General features: G+C 37.3%; 4 protein-coding genes across 7 annotated transcripts; 2 read left to right on the top strand and 2 right to left on the bottom strand.

Moving 5' to 3' along the window:
* rcvrn2 (recoverin 2) lies at window positions 1-3,364 on the top strand. The gene is made up of 3 exons (XM_041986842.1): window positions 1-430; window positions 2,317-2,428; window positions 3,118-3,364. The coding sequence occupies exons 1-3, from the start codon at window positions 50-52 to the stop codon at window positions 3,204-3,206; spliced, it is 582 nt and encodes a 193-aa protein (XP_041842776.1). The 5' UTR covers window positions 1-49; the 3' UTR covers window positions 3,207-3,364.
* A 1,043-nt stretch (window positions 3,365-4,407) lies between these two features.
* Window positions 4,408-12,188, bottom strand: si:ch211-149k23.9 (germ cell-specific gene 1-like protein). Its single transcript, XM_041986954.1, has 7 exons — window positions 11,933-12,188; window positions 9,480-10,750; window positions 6,509-6,691; window positions 5,755-5,802; window positions 5,487-5,639; window positions 5,247-5,358; window positions 4,408-5,128 (listed from the first exon to the last, which is right to left on the bottom strand). Exons 2-7 carry the CDS (start codon window positions 9,673-9,675, stop codon window positions 4,756-4,758), a joined length of 1,065 nt encoding a protein of 354 aa, XP_041842888.1. The 5' UTR covers window positions 9,676-10,750; window positions 11,933-12,188; the 3' UTR covers window positions 4,408-4,755.
* A 187-nt stretch (window positions 12,189-12,375) lies between these two features.
* On the bottom strand, window positions 12,376-15,365 carry atg12 (ATG12 autophagy related 12 homolog (S. cerevisiae)). Of its 2 annotated transcripts, none has more exons than XM_041986959.1 (4): window positions 15,185-15,365; window positions 13,764-13,900; window positions 13,593-13,655; window positions 12,376-12,568 (listed from the first exon to the last, which is right to left on the bottom strand). In XM_041986959.1, exons 1-4 carry the CDS (start codon window positions 15,270-15,272, stop codon window positions 12,509-12,511), a joined length of 348 nt encoding a protein of 115 aa, XP_041842893.1. In that variant the 5' UTR covers window positions 15,273-15,365; the 3' UTR covers window positions 12,376-12,508. The 2 variants fall into 2 exon arrangements, with proteins under 2 accessions (XP_041842893.1, XP_041842892.1); XM_041986958.1 differs by having other exon boundaries at window positions 15,189-15,360.
* Window positions 15,366-15,373: 8 nt separating this feature from the next.
* isoc2 (isochorismatase domain containing 2) lies at window positions 15,374-18,427 on the top strand. Of its 3 annotated transcripts, none has more exons than XM_041986955.1 (7): window positions 15,374-15,489; window positions 15,668-15,779; window positions 16,140-16,264; window positions 16,355-16,567; window positions 16,747-16,817; window positions 16,930-17,047; window positions 18,266-18,427. In XM_041986955.1, coding segments are annotated over exons 2-7 (594 nt in total). In that variant the 5' UTR covers window positions 15,374-15,489; window positions 15,668-15,778; the 3' UTR covers window positions 18,332-18,427. The 3 variants fall into 3 exon arrangements, with proteins under 3 accessions (XP_041842889.1, XP_041842891.1, XP_041842890.1); XM_041986957.1 differs by having other exon boundaries at window positions 15,398-15,489; window positions 15,672-15,776; XM_041986956.1 differs by having other exon boundaries at window positions 15,398-15,489; window positions 15,672-15,779.
* The last annotated feature ends 95 nt before the right edge of the window (window positions 18,428-18,522 follow it).

Here is an 18,522-nt window from a genome sequence, read left to right as displayed (position 1 = left end):
TACTTGCCAGGGAATTTAACAGGTTACTGAGACAAGAAGAACAACTGCCATGGGAAATACCACCAGCAGCGCAATATCAAAGGAGATCCTGGAGGACCTGAAGCTTAGCACCAAATTTACCGAGACTGAAATCTGCCAGTGGTATGAGAACTTTCAGAAGCAGTGTCCCACAGGACGCATCACACCAGAAGAGTTTGAGGAGATCTACACCCGCTTCTTCCCTGAAGCTGATGCCAAGAGCTATGCACGACATGTGTTTCGCTCCTTTGACACCAACGATGACAACACGTTGGACTTCAAGGAGTACATCATTGCACTGCACATGACCTCCACTGGGAAGACTACCCGGAAACTGGAATGGGCCTTCTCGCTGTTTGATGTAGATAAGAATGGATACATCAACAAGACAGAAGTGAAAGAGATCTGCCAAGTAAGGGTGGTTTGGTAGTGATACAAGTTAAAAGATGAGAAGTTGTTACTAGTCAGACATGTGATTGTAAGTCTAATTTAATAATCACCCTTTTCAGAAATAGGTTAAGTGTTTCCCTGATTTAAGCTTTATATTGTTCTCTTACAAGTTACTATTAGATAGTTTTAGTGTTCAAACAGTTGTCACCCTAAAGGTACTCCAACCAGGACAAAGTATCTCGAAATATAATAGTTATGTATCCAAATGAATCACATCAGAATATCTTCTTGCTTATGTAATAAAGAAATGGTTTCAGGTTTTAAGTGAAAAGAAAATATAACCAGGTTTAAAAAGCTGCTGTGTTAGATGTAATGTAATCCAACACAACAGTCTTGTGTTTAAATAATGTGAAGGTTATGAGGTTTATTTTTGGTTACACGGGAAGCTACAGCTACTTATTTGGCTGTCCTCTGTTCAGTCCACTATAACTATGGTGCTGCTATGTGGAAATTGACGATCCCTTACCTGGTATGTAGATCTTAGTCGTGATTGTCAGTTCAATTAGCCTTTCTATTTGACCTCCTGATAATCTCTGTGATTATAGGTTTAGCACTCAGACAGCATAGGCAGTCATATTCTTTAGTAAGGCCAGGCTTGAACTCCACCTGTAAGAGTATCTAACAGTCATCCTGAGTCTAATCCATGTGAGTTTTTTTCACCCATGAGCTTTAGGCGTGTATACGGTACTCTGAGAAAGATCATCCATTGTTTTCATATAATCAGTTTGATTAAGGTTGCAAAGGTCCCTATATTCCGTTTTAAGACAAATGATAAAGATTTGTAAGAGGTTTAGGAAGATCAGCGGAGAATCCAGCTTGAATTGTAATGGGATTTATTTCCTGGCCAACTGGACAGAGTCCAAAAGCATTCTGTTTACATTCACCGCATAAAATAGTTGCATTTTCATACTTACACAGCCATAAACTTGAAACAGATTCACACATAAGCAACAGGTTTCTTTTTCAGGTCAAAAAGGAAGCTCCATTCCCAATTTAAAAAAAACAAAAAAACAAAAAACATTTGACTTGTTCTATGTGTGGAAAGAAAAAGGAGGGAGACACTGAATGGGCAGACTAATAATCAACATATACAGGGCTACTTGACACGGCTTTGTTTTGTGTTTATAACTGACCATAACCTCACAGCATTTTTGTGTCGATAGATATCACATAACAAGGTGATCTATAGGTCACCATGTCTACAATCTCACAATTTAAACTATACAAGCCACAAGATCAGAGAAGGCAAGATTGGAAGGAGAGAAGACATGACATCTCGGTGTTTGGCCTGTGGCCTGAGTCTTGGCACTAATCCATGTTAATCTATGTGTCTTAAATGTGGGAGATAAGTGCTTCCTCTCTAAGCGGGACACACACTTAAAGGCCTGAACCTGAAGTGTACAGTCATTTAGTAATTTTCAACCAGCTGGATTTTAAGTGACGCATTTCAGACTGACAATCTCTAAAGATAAAAGGACACAAATGTCTTAAAATTTTTCTCAGAAATTCTGTTTAAAATGTTTAGCACTTTGGCAGGGTTATCAGTTAGCAGGAGGGGATTACTGATTGTTGACTTAACTGTAGGCAAGTTGCTTATGTCCAGCTAAACTTCACAAAGTACACTGACCTATGGCAGAAGTAAGGTTTACAGGAAAAAGTTGTGGCTTGTACTTTTCATGTTAATGTCAGAAATTTATAACACTTCAACTTCAGAAGACAAAGTTTTACAGGTTACATACTTTTGTCTTGCCCACATTTCCTCTGTGTTTTAAGCAGCTGTTCAGAATTGTTCAGTGAAAGAAGTAATGCCGCACTTTTGTCTTCATTCTGTCCAACCCTCTCTCTCAGGCCATTTTTAAGCTGATCCCAGCTGAGGAGCAAAAGAAGCTACCAGAGGATGAGAACACACCCGAGAAGAGAGCCAACAAGCTGTGGGCATTTTTTGATAAGAAAGACAATGGTAAGAGGCATATTACATATTAGAGAAAATTGTGAAGAATTGCTCATTATTTTTACTTTTAGGTATCATAATTTATCGTCCCAATTAAACTTCTGTGTATGTTTTTGTTCTGCAGACTGCAGAATAGATAGATAGATAGATAGATAGATAGATAGATAGATAGATAGATAGATAGATAGATAGATAGATAGATAGATAGATAGATAGATAGATAGATAGATAGATAGATAGATAGATGTTATGCAAGCGTAAAAGCCCAAAATTTTGAAGTATATATATATATATATATATATATACATATATATATTTTTTATTTATTTATTTTTAATCTTCCTTTTTTCTACTTTTCTACTCACCACCACCAAATGTTCTAACATCTTGGAAAGAAGACATTTAGTATTCTCCTCTTTTTTTGGCTTTTACAAAAATTGAATAAATAAATCCACTGTGGTCTCATTTGCCCTTTTTATATAGCTTATGTTATGTAGTATTTATTATATATATAAATTGCATTTGCCATGCAACCTTAGATGACATTTAAGCTGCATATTGCTGTGCACACACAAATTAGATAAGACCAGATTCAGAGTCCTTGTTAAAACCTTTCTTTACTTCATTTTCCTTTCTTGCTTATTTCATTCACCATTTCTTCTATAGTTTAACATTCCTTTCTGTTTTCTTTTTCTTAGAACGACTGGCTGAAGGAGAGTTCATAAAAGGAGTCATTGAAAATGAGAATGCAATGCGTCTTATCCACTATGAACCACTGAAACAATGAAGTCAGATATATGTATCCACACTTCCTTTGTCTTTTATTAAAATATAGCCTTTGTATTTTTTCCCTCTTTCCTTCAGATGTTCCCTTAACCCTCCACTTTAATCCACTTACATCTATGTGTAAATACTCATGCTTGCAGTGTTTTGGTTGCGACTAACTTTTCAGTAACTTTTTAATTTGTTTTACTTTTGTTAGTGAATTTCTATTAGAGACCAATAGCGGTGAAACATCCATGTTTTAAGATGTGTACAGCCAAAGAGAGTTTTTAGTGACTAACTATACACATGTTAAAATAAATATATTATGTTGGCATAAATATTGTCTTGTTGTTAACTTTTAGACGTGTCAAAAAGTTTGTAAAAGGATAAATGAATAATTAAAGGAAACTATAAAAGTATCGCCACAAATTGTTAGACTGTTATAGCTTTTTTCTTTTTTAATAGACTTTGAAATATCATGACTGAGGTTGTAGCTCTCAAGTGTTGTACTTTATTCACTTCAAGATAAATTAAAGGTTTTCTCATACATCTGTTGTTTGGAAATCTACTTATTCATATTTCCCATTAATTCCTCTTTGACCCAGAAATATGCTTCAAACTATAATGATTTGGGCTGACAAAAATGTTGCTTTTGGCTTTAAATTTTCAATTGTATTAATCCCTGACAGAAAATCCAGGATTATCTCACAAGTGTAACCTACAGATATGAAAGGTAAATGTTATAGCTTCATAAATCAGTGCCTATCCAGTTATTTGTTCAACACTTAAAGCATAGTAAAAACCCATTGTTTCCCAAATGAGTTCATGGAGCAGATGCTAAACTGTGTGTACAGTCTGTTGTTGTGCGTGCCAGTATTCCAACTTCCATTCTGACCTCCCACAACCTACTCTTCTCTGTCCCTTCACATTTCTCCCCTCTGTTCCTCCTTCTTTCCATCCAACTCGGGATTACTGGTTTACACATAATCTTCTGTTCAACATGAGAGAGCAGACTTTTCAAAATCTCTGTAATCTTTTTATCTCTATGGGTTTGTCTGTGCTTCTCCACAGAGAAAGTGTGTTTGCTGGAGCTTCTAGTGCACATGCATTGCATCTGAATTATGCATCTACCACACACTTGTCATTAGAGAAACAAAAGAAAAGATCTTGACAAATGTTGCATGTTAAAATCAGATTTATGAAAATGTCAATTATGACATGAATAGATTGTTGAGAATAAGGTTGTCCTGCAGGTTAACATGCAAAAAAATATATAATATTAACAGAATAATATCATATGTTGAACTATACAGTTACTATTCTACAATGAGGCACAGAGAAATATTCAGAAAATCATGCAGTTTGCATATAAGTGTGAACTATGACTCTATCATAGTGTTAAAATTTTGATATGTAGTGATTTGAGTGCCTTTAAGCATGATGAGTGCATCCCAAGTTCACAGGAAGTCAAAGTGCATGACCAAACAAAGCAGGGTCTGTTTTAATCTCAGTTATGTGGTCTTTCCTTCTCAGTTGTTCTGTTCTTTTAGTTTATGTGTGTAACTGAACCCCTAACAAGGTGAATCAACTCTCTCCATGGCCTCCTCCATCTCATCCCTTTCTCTCTCACAGTCCTCGCACCCTTCTGGTCCACAGCCTCCCACTAAAACCAGTGTTGGTACGTCCCCATTTCCCACTCCCACCACGCTGCCATTCGGAGCCCATGCCACGTCAATCATGCCATCTGGGCAGTGCAAAAGGCCACTGACGGAGTAGAGCCCACCCCCCGGAACTACTTCATCATAGGAAGGCGCGTGAGTGGCGGCTCTTGCTTCCTCCAAGCGGATTCTCTGTTTGCGCCGAAGCTCAATAATTGTCTTTGTGTAAGAGTTGAGTGTCACCACTGCTGCCCCCATGCAGCAACTGAAGGACACCCATGCAAGGCTGTGGAAGAGAATTAAGATAAGTTAGAAGGCAAGAGAAACTCTATACTGTGGATACTACGAGCATCTTAGATGCTTGAATAACATATGTTTTAATTCTGTCAACAGCAGCCACTTACGCAAATGACCAGCCATAATCCCAGGACTGAGGCCTCCAGTCTTTAGGGCCAACTATAACTGTCATCTGAAATACTGTGGTGTACATCATATGTGCTACCATCCCAAGAAGACCTACAGAATAGGGAAAACAAGAACAAAGTCCAGGAAACCCGGGTGAATGGGTAAAAAGAAGATGATTTAAGGCTATATGTGAAGGAAATGGAGGAAACAAAATAGTATTAACTAAGGGAAACCCTCACCTGATAGAACAGTACAAATTGCTGCATAGGCGTTGATTTTTAGTGCGTGCATTTCTTTATGGGAGCACAGGACATCCAGCCACATGAGTAAGAAGCCCATTCCCAGCAGGCCGATGTATGTAAACTCTGAAATAACTGACAGCCAAAGCACGCCTGCAACAGATGCAAAGGCATGTTTACAGTATTATAAAGTAGTAGTGTACACCCTTCAGTTAATCATTATATGTGGATCTCAGAGATGGCGACTGCTAATAAGTACCAAGCTTACCTTGTGTCTCCCCTGGAGTTAAGTCTATGAAACTTCGACATACCTCCCCTGCCAACAGCATGCAAAGATATAAGCAAAATTTTGAAAATAAAAATGTAATACATGTGATTTTGTAATACATATGCTTCTCACTTTTACAAAATACATAGGATTTTGTAAAAGTGAGAAGCCAAATATTTCTTAAAGATGAGCTACAGTCATGTTTAAGAGGACATATTCTATTCCAATGTCTACACCATTTACTTATGATTCAAAATATAGAGAATCACCTTTCACAGCTTTAACTTGAATCGTAAAATTGAATTATGAATTGTTTCACACAAAACTGTCAGAGCTGAAACTAGGAAAACAAGACTATCCCCTGATAGCCCCCTGATGGAACATAGGCGTTCTGGTCAACTCTGCTTTTATTACGGTGCTTTTACTTGCTGATGATCAATTAACAGCTTATCTTTATATTTCATATGGCAGCAGATAGGAGGTAATGGTGTTTTCTTTTTTCAGGCACTGCTTCTACATTCTGTTTTAGTTTTTGTTAAAGAAATAATTCCACATATGATGTATTGTTGTTCATCTGAGGTTGTATTTATATATTTTCAAGATCTGGAGATCTGGAAAGGATTTTTTTTTAATACTTTATTTGTTAAAAAAATAAATAAAATAAAAAAAAAAAGTAGAATACAAAGAAGCTGTACTTTCCTTTTTATGTGACTTTATTATTGGTAACAGTTCCAAATGTGTTTCTTAGTCTCACCATCATTCTGTTTCTCACAGCTTTCCCAGAAGCCAGTGTGGAAGTATCTGAAGGCAAACTTGTCTTCCCCTGTCTCCCAGATGTAGTGAACTGCATTGGCCAGCTGCCTTTGTCTGATCTTGGCCAGCTCTTCTCTCCTGGCTGGAGACAGAGTGCGGTTGAAAGGGTTCTGAGTGGGACTCTCTGTACATGAAGACACAGGAGAAAGAAAGTGAGAGAAATATTTTGATGGCTCATATTTGCACCTGATTTTTGGTAAGTAAACCAAAGCATTAATTTTTTTATTTATGAGAAATGAGAAACAATTGATCGATGGCTAATTCACTCTGGGAGGGAATTTAAAAACACAGTAAAGGCATGTTGTGGCAAGAAGATGCACAAAAATGTGGAAGCATGGTCATTTTTCACTGTCAAAAAGTTGGCAAATAAAGAGGTGTTCATTGAAAATAAGGGAAAATCCAGTTGTGTGCTAAGGATAGAGGAAGGAAAACACTGCAAAGTACACCCACTTCACCTTTCAGCTGTGGCATGTTACATACTGCAGTCACATGCGGCTCTGTCAGTATCCCCTTGTTATGCCACGTGTGTTTCATAAATCGGGCTTTTGGCACTGTGTATCAGTGAAGGAAGATTTTTCTGTACAAGCTCTCAAAGTAGTGATCAAAATAATCTCATTGTGGATTAAGCATAATACACAGATATGAAAGCACTCAATGATAACATCTTCTCCAGGAGTGAATAAACCTGTGGGAGCTGCCATCACACCCCACAGATTAATACTAAACTATAATTAAGTCCAATGCAGGGACTGAAGTTCTAACAAAAAGAGATTAAATGACAAGAACAATCACTTTCTGGGGGTGGGGAGGGGATAAATCTGCTGATTTATCCAGTCAGATTACTTTCAGGTATTGCTAGTACTTTAGAGAGTGTAAAGATCATGAAATTTATCACTTGTGTAATCAGATTCAGCCTTCAATGTAAGAATGTTAAAGACATCAGCATCAGAGGACTTCAATTTAGAGAACTGAGAGAAACAGGATGTACACAAACACTAATCACACCCATGATATAATATTCTGCTGAATGTACTCATATTGCATCACCTCAGTTATTAGATAAATTCTTAACTCTCAAAAGAAGAGGTTTATCCCCCCCTCCCCCTAATTATTAATTATTACTAACTGCATAATGAGGTCATCAATTACACAGCTGGAAGTTTTAGGTTTGGTCGTGGTTTTATAAAGGAGAACTGTAACGTTTGTGCTGCACAGCATCTGCATGTAGAACTGTTACCTGTAGCAGTGATGGGTGGCGCCCTGTCAGTAACAATATTTCAACATTCAAATTATCTCGACTGCTACAACAGCCTGATGCCAAGAAAACATCAGGACTGTGGACTGAGTGAAAACGAAGCTGTCAAGGACAAAACGTGACATGCCTGTGAACATGTTGCAACGAAAAGTTTGAATAGTCACCAGGGAACAATTCTCACTTTACAGTACTTAATTTTTTGCCCAATGTGGTTTTATGTTTTCTTAGCTCAGAGCCGGAGGGTTTTTGTATTGTGCTTTTTGCCGTCGGACATCTAAATGTTCTAACAACCTCCAGTTCCTTATACATTCAATCATATATGCACATTTTTAGGAAACATAAACATTGCTTGAATTTTTCCCTTTTTTAAACATCTATATGTTTCTTATTAATACATTTCAAAGGAGGTGATCTTACCACATTAAGTTCTTACATTTTAAATACTCCTAGCAGTTAACAAATTGTATTGTGATGCGATATGCTGGCATAGTTGGCTAAATCTGAATAATTATGAAAATAAAAAATGAAAAAGGCCAATCATTTCAAGCCAGACATTTGTAAGAAAAGGTGTTAAGTGTCCTTCAACAAAGAAAAGTTGCCAATAACCTGCCTTCTGTGTTACATAAACTTCTAACTGGTTGACGCAAGCTGACTTGAAGAAGTGACTTGTCTTTCCAGAATAGGTGGCTGCAACATCTCCTTAACCAGACACAGTACTCCTCTCTTCAAACACAAAATCCATCTTAGCAGCACACATTGCTTTGGGTGGACAGGCTAGCCATCTCTCACCGACAAAAGAAAGTCAAGTACCAGGATCTGACAGATGAGGGCCTCATCAATGGATGGCATACAACTCCATGTCCTAATGAAGCTGGCTGCCATGGTTTCCAACAACATCAGTGTGCTATTTCTTACAGAAGATGGGTTTGGGGGAGATAGCTATCACAGCTGAGACTGGCTCAAGATGGTTGGACTCTATTTACAAGCAAAGGCTAATTTGGTCTTTGCTGCCCCACTCAGACAAGATGTAAAGGTAAAGAGGCAAAACATGAAGGTAAGAAACCATGATACCTCCTGAAGAGGAAGAGTGGTTCCAGAAATCATGACCACTCTGCACACTGTGCCAAATTTCATCAAAAAGGAGTAAGCTGCACTGTATCCTGAGGAGCACTATCACTACCTGCAAGTGGAAAGGACTTTTTTGTGTTTATCACTCAAATCATGTTGTTCTTTATTTTAGAACAGAGTATTTGAGCATTGTGGAATTTTTATTTTAATAAAGAATGATCCTCATAATCCTTACATGATTTAGTATCATATATATTCAGGTAGGCTATTCCTACTTGTTGCATCCCTATTCACTGGTGCAAGTGAAAACGGTGTCAGTTTTAAGAACTTTAGTTTAAATTTTTTCACTCAAAAAATGTCATGCAGTCCAGGTAACTGAAGCTTTGTAAACTTTCTGTGCACAAAACCCAAATATGAAGGGCTGCTCACATCCTGGAAGAGGTTTAACTAAAAAGAAGATATAAATGTGTGTCCAAGGGTGGGTTACAAAGCAATCTAAGCTGTGGTGTACTTAAATGAACATTAAAACAAATCAGTATGAAGCACAAAAACTGCACAAAACAGCTTTTAATGTGCAACACTTTCATACCTGTGGTGTAAGGCTCGCTGTTGTTCTGACCACAGTTCTTCATTTTGACAGGCGACAGGCAGAGAGGCTTGACCACCTTGTGTGTGCCCTCGCACCAGTAGGAGGTGCAGAGTGCCAGGATGGAGAGGGTCAGAGCCAGAGTGGTTAAGGTCAGGGAGAGCAGGGAACGAGAGCGGCGGGACATATGCTCCAGCATGGCCACACAGAAGATAAGGGAAAGATGGGGGACACCAGACAGAGACAGAATCGGGAGCAAGGACAAGAAGAAGAAGAGAGAGGGACACGGCACGTGGAAATTAGATAAACAGGACAGATGGTACAACTGCTGCCACTGGTGTAGTTGACAGAGTGGGGCCAGCTTTAAACAGGAGGTAAAAATAAATGTGATGTAATGGTATAGACAGAAGACAACAAAGAACAGCTGACAAAGTGACACTGCAACATCAGTGTGATTAAAAGAAAGGAAGAGAGAGATGAAAGGATGGGAGGAAGCAGGATAAGATGCGCTGAAGCTGAAAGGACAGATGGAGTGAAAAAAAGAACAAAAAGGGATTTAGGTGGAATAAGTGGGCACAGTGGGAGAGAAAAGGTGGGGGAGAAGAGTGGGATATAAGGATGTAACACCTCAAAGTGATATCTATTGATATTTGTGGTAACTGATGTGTCCATAAACCCCTTGACCTTAAGACTTTTGATTCTTTGTTTTTGTGGCTGAAAGAATTAGATCAGCATCTGTATTTTCCAAAAAGCTAAGAATTCATGTAAAAATAAATAATAAAGGTTCCATAGCTAAAGAATTTGTAAAAGGTATTATTACATGTGGCTTGAGTAAGGAAAATTTCATTGTTGACTAGAACACAAAGAACCCACATGGAGATATCTAACTTTGTTTAATGTTCCTTCAGTCACAGACGCAGGTCCAAAAGTACTCCAGATGTTTATAAGGAGGGTTTAAAGAAGGGCTAAGTAATATGACCTGGGTTAATATCTTTGTGCTTCCTGACAAACACAATCAGACAAAAGTCTGTTGCTTACTATGAATTCCTCTGCTGTACTAAAGAGACCACACAGAGAGGGACAAGGAAAAAATAACAAAAAACAACTGTTTTGCTGATAACATCATGTGCCACCAATTTATATCAAAATGTGGACTGATAATCCCCAGAAATTCTGCTTCATTCTGTGTGTTCGACATATTTTAGTGTTAAGTGCAATCTGACCATGCTGCCTCTCGGTCTCTCATGCAATGTCTCCCTGCCAGCACACAGGCCCTGAAAGACAGATATATAGCCGAATTACTCTAACATCATCCAATGATCTATATATATATATATATATATACATATATAAAAACAAACAAAAAAAGCAACACACCATATAATAATAGGATTAATAACATGAAAGGGTTATTGATGCCTTTAGAGCACTTCCAAATGATGCTAAAATAAAAACTGGCATAATACAGCCTTTTCATTGAATACGTTGTGCAGCTGTTTGAGGCATGTATGTGGTGTTTTATTGAGCAAGAAGGAGTCTTGATTGATTCCAAAGTCAGCACAGGCAGTAGCTACTGAGGCCCTTAGCAAAGATAATGAATTGGTGCTCTTTTGAAGGCAAATTGAGATCAAATAGTGATTTGTATTTTAACGGTAACATTAATTCTCCTCCTTGCTTTGATTACCATAAACTTTTGTACAGTATGCATACTTTTTCATCAGATCCAACTTCTGAACATCCCCTGATGTTACTGGAACTTGCTGCTCCAACTTTTTGGATCAAGTAGAAGTCCAGACAAACTTGATATCACTGTTCATAATCAACAGAATTCCTCTGAGGAGAGAATATTGCTCTCTTTCTTGGGTTTGCATTCAGTCTTCAACAGAAACTAAATTATCACTGAACACTGACAAGAGCTTAAAAGAGTTTATGTTGCATTTAAAATTGCACACATTATTTCTCTCAGTTAAAATCCATTCATTGATGGAGTATCTAAAGCATCTGCTTTAAATTTCCATCCAGTAAAAGCAACAAATGTCACATTAAGACAGTGTGGAACTATTATTCCCATTACACCTCAGTGGCAGAAAAAATACTATTTTGTGTGCTTTATCAAGACACACAAAGAAAGTCCCTCAGTTTAAGATCAGAAAAGCAGATTTCTGAGATTTACAGGGGGAAAAAAGCAATTTATCAATAATCACAGTATTTGCTCATTATATGTTTACTGAAAAATACCCTAAGATTCAGTTACTGTAAGACAAGTGACAAGTACCTACCAAAGATCTTTGTCTCGTCTTTTGCAGCACTTCATTCAAATCATTGAGTAAATACTGTTGTGAAGCGATATATTAGATTTTGTTGCTCCATTTTAAACACCCTCTGTCCCTACCGTCTACTTCTGTGTCCTACAGCAACAGTTTTCATCATGTAGTGTGAGCATCATCGGTCCTTACCTCTCCAGCTGCACTTTCCCCTGTAATCCTCCTGGCCAATAGGAAGTGAACTGGTGGAGTGACTGAAAGGTTGTCTCCACGCCAATATACTCCGTTTTCTGTCCTTCTTGGGAATTTATGTCACATACCCATCCTAAATCATGTAATCCCTCTAAGTCCATCTGTTACTGTAGTGCCCCCTCTCTTCCTTCCTGCCCACTTACAGAGGTGGTTTTCTCCTAACAACCTTCATCATCAGTTTGAGTTGCACGACATGAAAACGTTGCCTTTTACCAAATACTTATTTATCAAAGTAAAAAAGAGAGAAGAATCTGTGGCCCAACTTATTTGCATAAATTAACTTATTGTTATATTAAGGACTACCTCTGTAATTCATCAGTTTGTGTTAAATGTTACATCCACTCAAAATAATTGAATGGAAATAAAGAGTTGGAAAAGCTCTATATGGTCACAATAATTTATTTACATTGTATTTACAGAAAAATGTTAAGAGAAAATAACAAAGGAGGAAAAATATGCATGTTGTTTGAGGGATGAATTTGAGAGAGATATCAATATGAACCCGATAGACAGCAGTCAACCCCAGGCTTGAGATTTGCAGTAATGTAGAACCAGCTTGCCATCACTGCCAAAACACTGGAAAAGAGACAAAATGGTAGAAGATATAAATGCAAATGTTAAAGGAAACAGTTACATGTATGATCATTTTTCTATGGTCAGACTGATAGTGAATTAGAAAGGAATAAACAAATGGACAAAAATATATTTAATTATAACTTTTGAGGTGTCATTGTTACTCATGCAGAGACGTCATCTGATTCAGGTGTGCTGCAGCAGGAAACATGCAAAACCTGCAGAACGGCGCCCCACTTTGGACACCTCCTTTAACACACCTGATTCAGAATAAATGGAACTCTGAAGAGATTGTGAAATTCTGCACAAGCCTGTTAATTAGTCATTAAGTTGATTCAGGTGTGTTGAAACAGCAGATAGCAGCCGTCATGGACCAGAGTTTGACATCAATGCATTGGGCATTGATCAGTGGTCAATGATTTGGTTTCGGTCACATAAAAGCTCAACTCTCATTGCTCCCTCTGCTGGCCATTTCATGACGGCTGGATTTACAGGTAGTATGCCTGCATATATTACTAATGTAATATTTCACAGCAGGCCAGGAGATTCTAGTTAAGTAAAGGTGATAATAACCAGATTATTCATGCGTTCCAACTTTCTGATCTTAATCTGTTTTGTCTTAAACTCTCCAATTAAAAAAGATGTTAAGTATCTGACTTCTGCAACATAGGTTTGTTAGATTTAAACTAATATTTTTTAACAGTTCACTTCTCCTCAGCGGGGCTAAATAAGGGAGAACATTACAGATTATCATACAGGTTAATAGAACAATACTGAATGACAGGCTGAACTGATCTCTTAGACTGCAAACATAATGTTAATATATCTTTTAATAGATTTCTGTACACACTAAATTAACTAAATACTACTGTTATAATTCCATCATTTTGTGTAGCCATTTTTGATGACAAAATAAATTCTTCCTTTGAATTTGAAGAAAATTAAAAACAGAACAAATACACACTATACTACTACTACTATACTTCTACTAATACCACAATAAAAAAGATATAGAATTAAAACTCACATCAAAGAGGACCCCTACTTCTTGATCTGGTGATGGTGCAAAGGACTGATTAACATAGATGAACTGAAAATAAACAGACATAACAGATGCAGTGAGTATTTTTTGTTCTTTTTTTCTTGTCTCAGACACACTTTGAGGAACCATCAAGCCAGAGGAATAATTCATGCTTACAAGTTGCTCACTACCATCAAGTTTGAGGAAGCGAGAAATGAACTGAGCGAGGGACTGCACCGTTCTCCCCCTGTCAACTGCCCACTTCTTTGTTTTCATTATGGGAGTGTCTCCCACTGCCTTCAACAGCACGTCGACTGTGAACATAGAGAAAAACAAAAGTGAAAGCAGCTGCTGCTACAACACAGACTGAATCAGACAAATCTGAACTTGTACTTATTCAGTGGAATTTCTGACGAAGTGCTTGACAAGGATTGACACATGACTTCAGTACTACAGTAGAAAAACATGAACTCTATAAGTGAATTACAGAGACGACTGCAGAAGTATTACACAACAAGACTCAGTTCTCAGGGATTCTGGACAGAGTATTACTTGGGTTTAGAGCTTGTATTTCGAACCATTAAACTTCCAGGCCGCTTTCTGTGTTTTTCTTTCTTATATTTTTGGGATATGTTATTTATATTGTTTTTATTGAAGGATTTTATGAAGTGTCCTACACTGAATATTGGTTCAGCTACAAACTGCAATGCGAGCAGTACTTGCACGAAAAAATCCATTTACCAGAAGTAAATGTTGACATCATCAAACTGTTGACTAAATTGTGAACCGTGGTTATCTCTCTATCTGTATATACAAAGCTGTCTGTCCTGCAGATGTGTTTGCACAAAATTTATGTCGCAGTAAAAATCCACAGCCATCACAATGAAATAAACAATTAATGCTACTTATATCCAAACAATATTGTTAAGTTTAATACATGTGGAAGATCACTTGTACAAGGGTCTGATGGATTTTCAAATACTAAGTATAGACAGTATATAATAATGTCATTTATAGCATACTGTTGCAGAAATAGGCCTAAAACATTACTGAGAAAAAAGGCTTAAATTTAGTGTCCCTTCCCTAATTAAAAAGGACAAAAATAAATATTTTAGGATGGAGGTATGAAAACAAACCCAACTACAACAAAAACAACAACAAAAAGGAACTTAGAAACACCACTGCTTCAAAAAGGATATTTCCTGTTTGAAAGTTTTAAATACACACTAGTTCATTAACGTACGACAGCATTTTTATCTCAAATATAAAAATGCTGTTGACATAACATTCAAATAAACTTGATAGAGTCTTACAATCAAAATAACTCAAACTAAATTAACGCATATATATATTGTTTTTGTCTTCATAGGTCCTAGCAATAGCTTTAGCAATTTCCGCTTCAGCTATCACGTGCTAAAAATGTCCATGTTTATTGGCTAAACTGAAAAAAACGTATACCTCTTATTGGCCAAAATTGCTATCAATTATCTTATACGTAACACACCCGGAAATGTCTCTTTTAGCATTAGCAAGAGAAGTAAAAAAAGACAGAATTATCATTCACTATTTACATACGAATATCAAAGTATGCTACTGACTTACTTTTTTTCTTCTCTTCGTTAGACGTAGAGTCTTCTGTCGGTTGCTGTGGCTCCTCTTTCGGCGTTTCTGTTGGAGATTCACCATTGTCAGACATCTTCAGATGACCACTTTAGGTTACCATATGGTTCCCACCCACCCGAGCAAGCAGGACGAGTCACGAAAAACAGTATCTGATTGGTCCAAACAAACATCAATCTCTACATTGCGAAATTCTATTAGTCAACGTGATCTTAGGAAGGAGGTGCTTATCATCAAAACGTTCTTGTGTTGAACTTCTGGTTCGATCTTCTCTACCAGCGAGGTTAGTTTATATTTTGACAACAGTGTTATACTCGAAAAACGTTGCTTGTTATATAATATATTTTAATTCTTGTTGATTATTTGCCCAATATTCTCACATGGCATTTTGAATTTGTCTTAAATACTTTATTTATCTTGGACTTGCAAGCAAAAAGCTAAATATTTTGTTTTCAAATTAGACAGGAGGCGTCACATGGGAAATAATACTTTAACCTGGCAGTTTAACATCCCACTATCCCCTTGAACCTGTCATCCATTCCTCCTCCTGACATTTGGGGCATTCAAACAACAGTAAGTCATATTTCTTAGTATAAAGATAAGGCCACATGCTCGTGTTAGTTAGTTTCTGTGTCGCTTCATAGTTTATATTTGTACTTTTTTTTGTAAAACTATTTGGTCTCATTGTGGTTAAGGTAGTGCAACACCGACGAGGAAAACAGCTTCTCTCTGCTTTAAAATGCACAAGTACCTAGAATATTCTTAATATCATTCCCCTTGTCAAAACTATAGTCTATAAATTGCGACTAATGTGTATAAATAACTACCACGCTGCAAACATTCACAGTTGACCTTGTGTTTCTCAAGTGATGGTGCAAGAAAAATTTAAAGTATTCTATGCCCTATTAATTACTTGTTTGATTACTTGTACAGTGGCAAATATCGGCAGGCTGTCCACCAAGGATGCTGTACTCTTCCTGTGTGACATGCAGGAGAAGTTCAGGCCCAATATTTTTCAGTTCAACAACATTGTCAGCAATGCAGCAAGACTTCTCCAGGTTGTTCATCCTCAATCTCTTTGTACCCAAATGTAAACAATTATTTGGACAGCCCAAATGGATTTCTGTGTTCTCCCCTCTCTGTAATAGGCCAGTCGTGTTTTGGGCATCCCCCCTATTTTGACTGAGCAGTACCCTAAAGGTTTGGGACCCACTGTACCGGAGCTGGGAGCTGCAGATCTAACAGCTCATCCTAAAACCTCCTTTACCATGATCATAGATGAGGTGGAAAAGGAGCTGCAGGCCCTGGGGAACCCAAAACAAGCTATTCTGTGTGGAATAGAGGCACACGCCTGCATCGCAGTACGATCATATGATTTTCGTTGGTACATTATATTTTAACTGCTGCTAAAATAATGCAGAAGGTTATATTGTTGCATGAAAACTTTTGCCATGAACATGCTATTAAATAATTGGTTTTTAATGAAATGATTGAATGAACGACTCTTCCTGCCTCTTTTTTCTGCTCGTCTTTTAATCAGTGTACAACATTTGATCTGCTTGAGAAGGGATTTGAGGTTCATATTGTGGCTGATGCTGTTTCATCCAGAAGGTATCTGTGAATTTTACCATAGGCTTTCTGTTATAGTACGATATGACATTTGTCTTTTTGTGTGTGTGTGTTTTTTTTTTCTTCTACAAATGGTTTGTTCTTCTTTCCTCAGCCAGACAGACCGCTTGTTTGCTCTGTCCCGACTGAAGCAGAGTGGAGCCTTCCTCACTACAACAGAGGGTGTTCTGCTGCAGCTGGTTCAAGATGCCAAACACCCCAACTTCAAGGAGGTGATTGCCAAAGCTGCCCTGTCTGTTTAAATTTGTTATAAATTTTAGTCTGTGTTTTCCTAAGAAAAACAAATGATTGGCTCAAGGGTCCAGATGCATAAATGATGTGCAGGCACACAGAACATGCAATCATGAGGGAATTTAACCCTAATATGGTGAAGTAGAAATAACAATATATTTGTTAGAACGTAATGTAGTACAAAAAAATGACATTTCTTATGAGAATAATATAGGCAAGTATTTATTTTACCTTTTATCTGATTTAGTTGTTTACTATCAGTTTTTTAAATATGTTTTTGTTTGATTGTGGGTACTATAACTGACTCCATGGTTGTGTATATTAGCTATAGAGGACTTTACGAATTAAGCTTTCAAAAGAGTACAACTATTTACAGATTTTCCAGATTTTCTGTTGAAAGATGGCTTCTTGTGCTGCTTTAGCTTTTCAAAGGCTGTAAACAACCAACAGATCTGTACATCTGTTGTCCTCTTTCGGATCATTTCCACAGAAGACGGTACACTCTACAGGCTGTTTGTTCATCTGTTGCAGATAAAGCAGGAGATGCTGGTCTTCCTCTTGCCGTCCTGCCCTCTCATTTGTATTATGTTTCTTTTTCAACACTGCAGAGTTCTGTCATTACAGAATTCATTGCGTCTGTTAATAGTTCTGTTTTGTAAGTCCAGAACTGAGACCACCAAATAAAATACATTTAATTTTCTCTAATTCACTGGTTAAAGTCTAAGTTTTACATTTGGCAAAACTTCCTTTGTTCTTTGCAGTTGCTTTCATGACTATTTAGATTTGGTGCAAACAATATTTTCATATGCAAATGATTATGAGATTATTAGGGGAGTCTCCACATCCCTTCATGGCTAAAAACATGGGCAGAAATCAGGTTTGTGGATGTGCACATTGTTTCACAATGATTCTCTTTTTTTTTTTTACAATCACAATCATATCTATGCCTGGCTTTATTTATCTGGTAAAAAGAAAGCACATGCAAATTTCTGCCTTTGTACATACATCCAGTCTTGTGCATCTGGTCCAAATCGCTGAAGATATACTATTTTATTACTTTACGGTTACAAGTGACTTCACATTTCATAAAGTTTTGTTTTGTTTTTATTTTTTGGCAAATGAGATGCATTCTATCCCTCACAGAATGAACAACTTTTCTTTATTTACTAACATGACTTATTTGTTAACTTGATTGGCAGATACAGAAGCTCATGATGAACCCGTCCCCTGACACCGGCCTCCTCGCCTTTTTCAGCGCTCTGTAGAGAGATTACCTCCTGTCATTGTGTTCCAATGTCCAGAACGTCACTGCTTCCAACAGATTAACTCTACACAACAATAAACAATTTCTGTTACTTTAATTTTGCACTGCTGCTTTTTTGTGTTCATATTTCTTTGAATCAAATTCTTGAGCCATGTTTGTTAGTGTCAGGGCTCAGGTCCTATTAGTGGAATG

The sequence above is a fragment of the Melanotaenia boesemani genome, chromosome 6 (assembly GCF_017639745.1).
Source record: "Melanotaenia boesemani isolate fMelBoe1 chromosome 6, fMelBoe1.pri, whole genome shotgun sequence".
Classification (NCBI taxonomy): Eukaryota; Metazoa; Chordata; class Actinopteri; order Atheriniformes; family Melanotaeniidae; genus Melanotaenia; species Melanotaenia boesemani.
This window is presented reverse-complemented; position numbering and strand designations above follow the sequence as displayed.